The sequence below is a fragment of the Colossoma macropomum genome, unplaced genomic scaffold (assembly GCF_904425465.1).
Source record: "Colossoma macropomum unplaced genomic scaffold, Colossoma_macropomum, whole genome shotgun sequence".
In the NCBI taxonomy this organism is placed as follows: domain Eukaryota; kingdom Metazoa; phylum Chordata; class Actinopteri; order Characiformes; family Serrasalmidae; genus Colossoma; species Colossoma macropomum.
The window spans coordinates 2,087,590-2,097,500 of NW_023495515.1; the positions used below are offsets into that span (position 1 = coordinate 2,087,590).

Here is a 9,911-nt window from a genome sequence, read left to right on the forward strand (position 1 = left end):
TTTCCATGCATATCTTGAATGAAAACACCAAAAAAAGACAAACTGAGTCATTTTAAGAAATTTATTTGGATAAAAAGTCACCTCAATTGTTTTCATTATATATTTTTTCCTTTCATGACTGGCCTTTCCCCATTTTCAGTGACAGGATTAATTTAATGACACAATCCAACCTGTACAATATCTACACAGGTACTGTAGGTCAGTAGACACCTGAGGCCACAACCACCCAGAAAACCAACACTTCACCCTCAAAACCACGAGACAGAAATAAACGAAACTACCCGTCCTACTTTAGTCCAGACTGAGTTTGGAACTGATCGTCTTATACAGTGACATGTTTTGTTAGTCAAATAAGTTTATCCTCTACGGAAAACCTAAATATGGCATGTTTCAATGCAGTTTCTGGTTATTTACTGAGAGTAACATATTGGCGAAGAATAAATGTGCCAGTATTTTTGCACAGGCAATGATTTATGTTTTATTTTTTTCCAGTATGTTCAGTTCAGCATATAAACAGTGATTGTTCATTAAAATTGCCAGATGTTCCCCGTAGAGGGCGCTGTTTTCTCTTATAAAAGCACCAAAACAGTGTCATTTGACCAGGGGTGCCAAAACTTGCACAACCTTTGCATCTTTTATTATGATATATTATTACTGCATTTTCTTTGGACTGTTTAGGTGTAAAGTATTGATCAAGTGGTCATAAGACTTACTGACCATTTAATTTATTTAGTTATTTAAATTATTCTTTCTTTATTTATTTATATTAGCATGGCGCCAAAAGTTACTCTGCCTCTTGAAATGTTTTGAAATCATTTTTAGTCCTTGGTTAAAATTTTATTATGAATTTTTAAGATTTTTATTTTTTTATTTTTCATTTTTAATACATTTTTTAACGATGTTAATCAGTTCTTAATCCAAAAAGGCCTCCAGGTCACTAAAACTAAGAAAAATGACCATAGCGATAGTAAAGAAAGACCAACACTGTAGTTACATACTGTCCGTTTAAATAGATAAAATATTTTTTTTTCCTGTTCATCTTTTTAATTACATAGAATAGAGAAACATTTTTTTTTTTCAATTCATATTTACAGAAAGTCATAAAGTCATGGTCAGGAGAAAGAAGTGTCCTCCGTAGTTATGGGGTTGGCACAAGAGAAAGGTTTGTTTATAACAGAAGAAAAAAAAGAAAGAGAGAAAGAAAAAACAGGATTGCCACCTACAGATACAAATACCGGAAAATAGATTCGTCAAAGTATGTGTAAAAAGTAATAATTTAAAAACACGGTATTTACACATTGTAATGTGGTCAATGCAGGAACGGCATATTGCACAAGAGATCGAAGGCAGAAAACAATAGAATATTTGTATTAATGTTCAAAATACAGCATGGAGAAATGGATAGGAAACACTATAAGAAAGCATCAAAACAATAAAGATTCAAGTCAACTGCCAGCATTTACATTTTTCTTTCCGAAGAGCTACCTGGATTGATTACAGTAGAAATCAATAGAAAAAATGAGCACTCAAGCCAGAAACCGATTCTGTTCCTGAAGAAGTTTCTGCAACTCACTGCGTTTGTTGCAACTTCTGGTGAAAAGTTCTAGAATGTGTCACTGCTAAACTACTGAAATACACCATTGACTGGGATTGTCCACTGAATGTCTTTGTACACTCTTAAAAATAAAGGTTCTAACTGGTGTAGAACCTTTACATTCTGGAAGGTTCTTCTCACTAACAAAAGTGGTTCTTTGAAGAGCCATTCTGGTTCTTTAGTAGACCTGCGCCTGGTGACAGGGAACCGAATATTTACCACCAGTTTAAAATGTTGTCGTTCATTTATTGATTCATTGCAAACACTAGCAAGACACTAGTGTTCCCTCACGAGAACATAACTGAACCTGTGGATATCCTACATCAGTCACCAACCCTGGTCCTCGAGATCTACCTTCCTGCAGAAGGAACCAGTTCCAGTGACATAACATCTTACACCCCTGCACCAGCTAATGAACTTCTTCGGAAGTCCTTAATTGGCTGGATCAGATTAGTGTTTGGTAAGGAGGGGCAGGTTGGACCTTAACTCTGCTGGATAGTAGATCTCCAGGACCAGGGTTGGAGACCACTGTCCTACATTAATGCCACATTTAGAGTACCTAAAAGCATAGACTGGTTTAGGAATGCAGCTGTTGAGCTGCACTAGTTGAACGTGCTTGGGTGGACGCGCACCAGCTGTGTTCCAAAAGCTAGGCCACTGGTCAAGAGGGTTGCGTTTCTAAGTTGCTGCGTCATCCCAGGCTGTGATTCCCCAAGAAAAGCAGCCTACATTCTGACAACTGAAAGGTACCCAGTCTTCTGTCACCCATAATCCTTTGCACACGCAGCTGACCCAAATGAAAGTTTAAGAGAGAAAGGCCAGTAGAGGCCAGTAGAGGCTAGTCTAAGAGGGGGTAATTTGAATGCAGGGTGTGAAATGTACCTGCTTTCGGTCAAGTTTTCCACCTGCACAAATTGTTTTGCCTGCCACGTTACATCATTCATGTCAATATTCTGCTTGCCAGCTTATCGTTGACATCAGCAGTATTTTCTCCTTTAATTTTTAACCCAAATCATTTCTGATGACGTTACAAAGCGGCCTTGGTAAACCATTACCAAAGGGGGGGTGGGGGGTGGGGGGGGGGCTTCATCAGACAGCCCTACCGAGGACCCACCTGTCTCAACTGCAGCCTAGCTTTCGGAACGCAGCTACAGTGTGCCTTTTCTCAAAACGCCCTCTATGGTACGGTATACATTTAGGACATACTCAGACCACAGAGTCAGGTTTCAGACATCTAACAAAACAGCTTTGGGTCTTGGGAAAAGCTCTGTCACGTCTCAGCTCTCACAGAGCCGCAACCATCCACTAATGGTAAAGTTTGTGTGACATACTTAATTCTGTTCTTACTAGATCCATTGAAGTTCTGAGGCCAAATGAAAAAAGAACAATATACAACAACCACAGCTTTTAGTGAACTGCGCTTTCATGATGTTCTTTTATTTGACAAAGATTAAGCTTCTACACAGGAATTATCACTGTGTTTGCTCCTGCATCCTTTTCAGTGTTAGGGACTGTCTCAACATTACTGGAAAGAAATGTATAATCACTTTGTGGAAATGAAGAAATGACCTAAAGTCCAGGTTTAGAAATGCAGCTGTTGAGCTGCACTAGTTGAATGTGCTTGGGGGGACGGACACCAGCTGCATTTCAAAAGCTAGGCCACTGTCCAAGTGGACTGCGTTTCTAGACCACTGCGATTAGTTTCCACACGGGTACCGAAATAAGAGGGTTCTGCTGCCGGCACAGGCCTATTCTTTAGAGAAACATAAATGATTATTTTACAGCTTCGCTCCATAGAACCTATTATTTTTAAGAGTGTAGTCTCAGAGTAGTGTGTGATGTTTGAAGAATATGGCTCATGTGTGGTGTAGAACCTGCGCAGTGTTCAGTGTGCGGAGGTTGGTTTTGTGAGTTCTGGCTTTGCAATACAGTAGTTACATTGTGTATGGAAAGCTGTGGTGATGGCCATGTTAGCAGAGGAGAGAAAGTGATTGTTTAGCGTCGTGCAGGACACCCATCACTGATAGTACTGAATGTAGCTTGTAGTGGGAAATTTTCGAAATTTGAATCTGATTCTGATTTAAAAAAATTTTTTGGGCATTTTTCAGATTGTTCACAAACAGATAGCCTAGCTAAACACAAACCTGACCAAAATCAGACTTGATCCTGTACCTAAGGCCCCGTTTACACCAGGCATTAACATGCATCTTCAGTGGTCCAACCAGAGCACGGTGCGACTCCAACACACCGGACCTCAGCAGGTGTAATCGCCTGTCCACTACTGGTAAGGTCACTCGAGACGGATGTTAATACCAATTGCGAACCGAACCTTTTGCTAAAGGTTCTGACATTAATAATGGGAATGTATTAGCGAATAATGATAAACCTAATTAATTATTATTGGCTAACTCAAAATTCCATCTTAAACTCGATTTTTCCTCTCCTCCTGCATCCTCTGTCTGGGCGTCCTGTATTTAGGCAAATGTATTCACTTTCACACCTGTGCAAACACGTCTGGACTCACTGCAGATATATCCATGTAGCTTTAGAACTGTACATACGTTTATATTTTTCATACAGTGTATATTTCGCTTCTTTACAACCAATCAGGAAGGCAACACATACTTGATAAGGCAAATCCATATTTATACATATTCTGCCAGCCTGAGAAATAAACCTCTTCACATGCCTCAAAGGGCCGCGTAGCCCTTAAAAGTCCTCTGCAAACATTATGTACACATAATCGGAACGCCTCGGCGAAGTCAGTGCAACATTCCCTGTAACCAGCGGACGATAGTGGTTCTGCCTCTTGCCTGGTTGCCAGATACTGCGGTGTTCCTACGGTGCCATGTCTCACGTTTGCCTTTGAGTGGAACACCAAAACGAACACTTAGTGGAGTTAAGCTTGCTGTCTTTGGGTCAGTCGCAACAAACGCTGCATAACAATGGCGAGTTAACTAGTGTTTAAACTGTTTTGCAGCCTGCACCTGCACTGTGTTGTCGGTTAACACAGACAGTAATTTAAGAAGAAACCTGTTGAGCTGATACTCATTTATGATAGCAGCTGATGAGCAGTTGCAAAATTCTGCACATAAACTTTGAAAAAGCACTCTATAGGTTGGCTTTACACGGTGAAACAGTGAAACCTTCATGCAACTTTAGTTGCTTGAAACCTACATGGAACTAAGTTGCACTTGAGTTGCATAACATAAAGCATCCTGCAACTCACTTGAAACTCACAACAGCTGCAAGCAGTATTTAAAGTGCTTTTATTCTCCTGCATCTGCTTTGTGCCGTCAAATATCACAGACAATAATTTCATTTCGCATTTCCTTGTACCTTGAAGAAACCTGTTGACTCAATGCTCACTTATGATAGATTATAGATGATAGATTATAGTGAGAATGATACAGTTTTAAAAAATACAAGCTACTTATCTGCCTAACCTTTGGAGTGATGTGTCCAACTTGGATTGTGTTTGAATTGCTTCAAGTAATTGTCAAGTTGCACGGGAATTATGTTGCAGGCAAATCATAACATGCAACTAGTTGCATGAAACGTTCGCCGAGTAAAGCCAGCCTAACAGCGATTTGTGTGCATCTTTGTTTTTGAATTGCTAGTCAAGCAATTCAAGTCAAGTTGCATGTAAATCTTGTTGCAGGCAACTAGTTGCATGAAAGTTTCATCATGTAGAGCCAACCTAAAGTTTTCTTGTAACCATGACAATCAGGCCTGTGAAAACTCCACCCACACCTTCAAACTGGTAACAAATTACCACAAATTCACAGTTTAATTTAAAAAATGTTTCACTGTCTTATGTTTTACTGATAAAATTTGGCAACTGCCCAGTAACCTCTAACCTTTTCTGGGTCAGCGTTAGATTTTCTAGGAAATCTAGGACTAGGAAAACCACCTTCTGATGACATATCCTGAAGGTAGATGGAGCCTTTGAAAAACTGAAACTGTTTTGTTTGTAATTAGTAGGTTAGTGGCTAGGCTAGTAATTATGATTGGTTGACACCACAGGGATTCCCAATGGTTGTATGACATATTTGCGTAATGCACTCTGGGTATTGTAGTGAGTGAACACTGATGAAGGAAAACATGAAAACTATAAAATCATGAATTCTGGCTCGGGGATATAACGAAGCTGAGCTACAGAATACTACAATAACATGACAAATAACATATTAAACTCTAGTTTTAGGCCAGAATACCCCTTTAAAAATATGTAAGCTAAAAAATAAGCAAGCTCATGATAATGCATGTTTATGCATAGTTGCATTGCATACGACACATTGTCATTATTGCATTAGTGCAATACAAAGTGACATCTTAAGACATCATTCAAACTCCATGCAACTGCAACCTCTTGCACTTCTGTGAGGCAATACCTCATCATATAAATGCCTTTTTGTGCCTTGGGATTATTTGAATTGGGGCAGGATTGCACAGTTGAGGGCAGATTGGCAGGAGTTTGTCTACAGTGCCATGAAAAAGTACTTGCTCCCTGTAATTCGTCTATTTTTGCATATTTCTCATTCTTAATTGTTTCAGATCAAACGATCATTTCACTTATTAGGATAAAAACAATACAGTGCCAACTAACCCTATGTGAAAAAGTAATGTTAATCAACCAATTAACCCAATTTAGAATCAATTACTTGGGATCAATTAAATTAGACATGCCAAGACTGTTAAAGACTGGGCAGAAATGGTTTCCATGGGAGAACTGCAAAGCAAAAACACTGCTAACCAAAGAACACCATGACGTTCCCTAAGCCTTTTGGAATATTGTTCTGTGGACTGAAAAGCTTTTGGTAGACAGACACATCTGGCATAAAGACAGCATTCTGCAATAAGAATATCATACTAACAGTGAAACATGGTGGTGGTAGTGTGATGGTGTTGGGATGCTTTGCTGCCTTGGGTGACTTGCCATGACTTGACATAGAACCATGGAAAAAAAGAAAATCCTGCAGGAGAATGTCTGGTCATCATTCCTTGATCTAAAGAATGAAGGTTTTGGAGTGGCCTGATCAAAGTCCACCCTATTGAGATGCTGCTGGCAGGACCTTAAATGGGCAGTTCATGCTCAAAAGCCCTCTGATGTGGCTGAAACAAAGCAATTTTGTGGCCAAAATTCCTCCACAACAATTGGAGCAACAGATCTCCAGTTACAGGACGCGTTTGGTTGCAGTTTGGGGGGCATTTACTTTTTCACATAGGTGTGAAAATGTTTTTCCTTCAATAAATGAAATGATCGTTCAGAAACTGAGTTTTGTGTTTCCTCATGTTCTCATGTCACAACGTTTATTGTGACAAATATGCAAAAATAGGGGGCGATTACTTTTTCACAGCTTACCTTTGATGTTTGTTGCAACTGACCCAGGAGCTGAAGCTATCATGAAAATGCACACACAAATAAACAAACAAATAAATAAAAAGAATCGAAAATGTGGCACTTCCAAAAAAAGATACTCGTTCTATGTATAATGTACGATGCATTTAAAGTTGACGCTAATAAGCAAATTTAAGCTAATAATATTAGCCTAGCCTATGTTTCTAAATCAAAGTAGCTTCATTCATGGCTGAATTTGTTTGGTTATGATGTAGACAATATATCATGAGGGCATATTTTGGGCTCCTATGGTTTGATTGTCTTAAAATTTGGACTGTGGTTGCAAAAAAAACTGTTTGCATGTAAAACTGACCAGCTAGCTAGCAACACTTACATCTCTATATAGAAAGAAAAAATGTCCTAATATTTATAAATATATTTTTTTAAAAACTAAAATCCACTTCTATACACTGTATGTGAATATTTAGAGGCGACTGATGACGTTTACAGTAGGACAGTATATAAAATTAAACAACGCATGAGGCTTTGTTCAGCTATCAAAATGAAGTCGATGTTTACGGAACATTCGGAAATGTTTTTGTTTTTTTACGAAAACATGAGACGACACCGACCACTCGAGGACTCGCAAGTGAAATGTCTTTTTTTTTTCAAACAAATGCTTTGAATGGCTGGAAATGACATCATTAGCTGCAGCATATCAGTCCCGCCCACAAGCTCCAGTGTCTTAACTCTACGTCGCCCTGCGCTCCACGGCGACGGCGAAAAGGTTCTACCTTTTTCTAGAGCGAATCATCGGTGTGGAACCGTTGACGTTTCAATTTTTTTGTTGGTTTTTTTTTCCCATTTTTGATCTCAGCGGTCAGCAGGAGGACCTCTGGCGTCACTGGTCTCTCTTGCCGCAGTCGTCCTCCAGGCAGCCGTTCATGCGGTGGCTGTCGTCCCCGAACGCGCCCTGAGCCTGCATCAGCTCGTACTCCTCGTCCAGGAAGTCCAGGGAGTTGTTGCTGGGCAGGCCGCGGATCGTGAACTTGTGTGAGACTTTGGACCACTGCTCGCGATTGGCCGCCACGCGTTCGTAAAGCTCAGTCGACCTTGGGAAAACCTCATGCAGTAGCCTAGAGGAGAGAGAATTCAGAGCCAAGAGTTATGACATAATAGTAATAATAATAATAATAATAATAATAATAATAGCAGCAATGTTTGTATATTCCAACACTTTTAAAAAATCATCAAATTTGCTAACAGTATATTGTAGCAAGAATGTTTGAAAAATATTCTTATTTTTTTATCTTTTTACAGAATTGTAGTATAATACTAAATAAATACAGGGGCAAGGTGCTTTTTTCTTATTGTAATGATGCTGAAATCTAATATAATGAGAATAATTGACCAGCATTTCAGCATTTTTAGAAATATTTTTTGTTAATAAGAATAACAATAATGTAATTTCAATATTATTTTATTATTTATTTATTTTCTAACAGTTGCTACGAATTAATATCTGTATGTTGTTCCAAGGCAAATTTGAGCACTTCTTTAAAATATACATATTTAACAAGAGTGACAAAATCTGATTCAATAGCAATTTTATCAATAACAATTGTAATTTAACGAGGCCAATTTGAGCACTTTCTTAAAAAAGTTACGAAATCTGCTAACTTGTGGCTGTTTTCAGTTATCTTTTAAACAAGAGACAGCAGTTTAATTGTGGCAAGACATATTTCAGCACTTTATTTTTTATTGTTTGTCACAATTTTTTATAATACAGCAAAACAACTTCAGCGCTTTATTGTGGCATGACATTTTTTAAAACATTTTTATGTAATAACAATAATTGTATAGTGTGGCAAGGTCATTTTACTGTTTCTTTTAATTATTAATAATTCATTTTAACAGATATAAAATCCAATAACCTAATCCCGGGGTATCCAAACTTTTTTCAAAGAGAGCCAGATCATACTGTGTCAAAATACCCGAGGGTATTCAAAATATTAAGTTCAAAGGAGCAGTGCATAGAAACCAAGCCTTCTGTGAGCTACTGTGTTTCCTATCACTGTATAAAAATGCATTAGGCTTCTTTTATTGTTGGATTGTTCATTCAGAACAGTTTGGATCCATAAGCGCTTATAATAAACAACTAAATTGTTTAAGAGTAACAAGAAACATGTCTGATGTATTAATCATGTTCCTATTCAAGTGTTTACTTGTTGAAAAATATACTTTGTGAGACAAACTAAACAAAATTCTATAGATTTTTGGTTTTGTTCGGTGACGTTCTTTACATATCAAATAAACGCAGCGCCACGTTGTTGTTCAACCTTAAAGGGTTAATATTTACTGAACTACTGAATTTGCTCTGATAAGAAGTTTTCCAACTCCCCAAGCTCGCCAGTTCTCAGTGTTTAGTTTGAGCTTTATGTCTGTAGTCTTGACTAAATATAGTTCAGGAAATGAAGCTGCAGGTCTGGTCAGCTGCCACCATCAGGTGAAAGGAAGAACTGCAACATACTGGCTGGTGAGCCACTTATAATACACCATAAAACAGAAGGTGGGGCCCAATTAAAATCTGCCTGTGGGCCGCATTTGGCCCTGGGGCCGGACTTTGGACGGGGCTGACCTAATCTATAATATCAGTGGAAATTATTGCAATGAAACATTTGAGCACTTTTTAATTTTTATGTCAATATTAGCAAATAATTCAGCAATAAATAATTAGCAAACAATTGAGTAGTTGAAAATACAGCACTGTGCAAAAGTCTGAGATCATTTTATAAAGCTGTTTATGTGGACAGTAAGAGTTCATTTGATTAAAAACACATATTAGAATAAATACAAATAAACAGTACATTTCATTTGTGTTATAAGCGTTTTTGCTTATCCATTTCCAAAACTCTCCTCGAGGATTTACAGTTAACATCCAATACCTGGTTTATCTAATCGATCCTTCGTCAAACT

At 38.1% G+C, this 9,911-nt stretch overlaps 1 protein-coding gene across 5 annotated transcripts in view; it reads right to left on the reverse strand.

Annotated features, from left to right (window-relative positions):
• Positions 1-6,844: 6,844 nt before the first annotated feature.
• LOC118802288 (cGMP-dependent 3',5'-cyclic phosphodiesterase) overlaps positions 6,845-9,911 on the reverse strand; it is a 259,355-nt gene continuing 256,288 nt past the window's right edge. For all 5 annotated transcript variants that reach the window (XM_036562782.1, XM_036562785.1, XM_036562781.1 and 2 more), the window contains one exon: positions 6,845-8,071. In XM_036562782.1, coding sequence (XP_036418675.1) covers positions 7,837-8,071 — 235 coding nt within the window. In that variant the 3' untranslated portion in view covers positions 6,845-7,836. The remainder of the gene's footprint in view (positions 8,072-9,911) is intronic.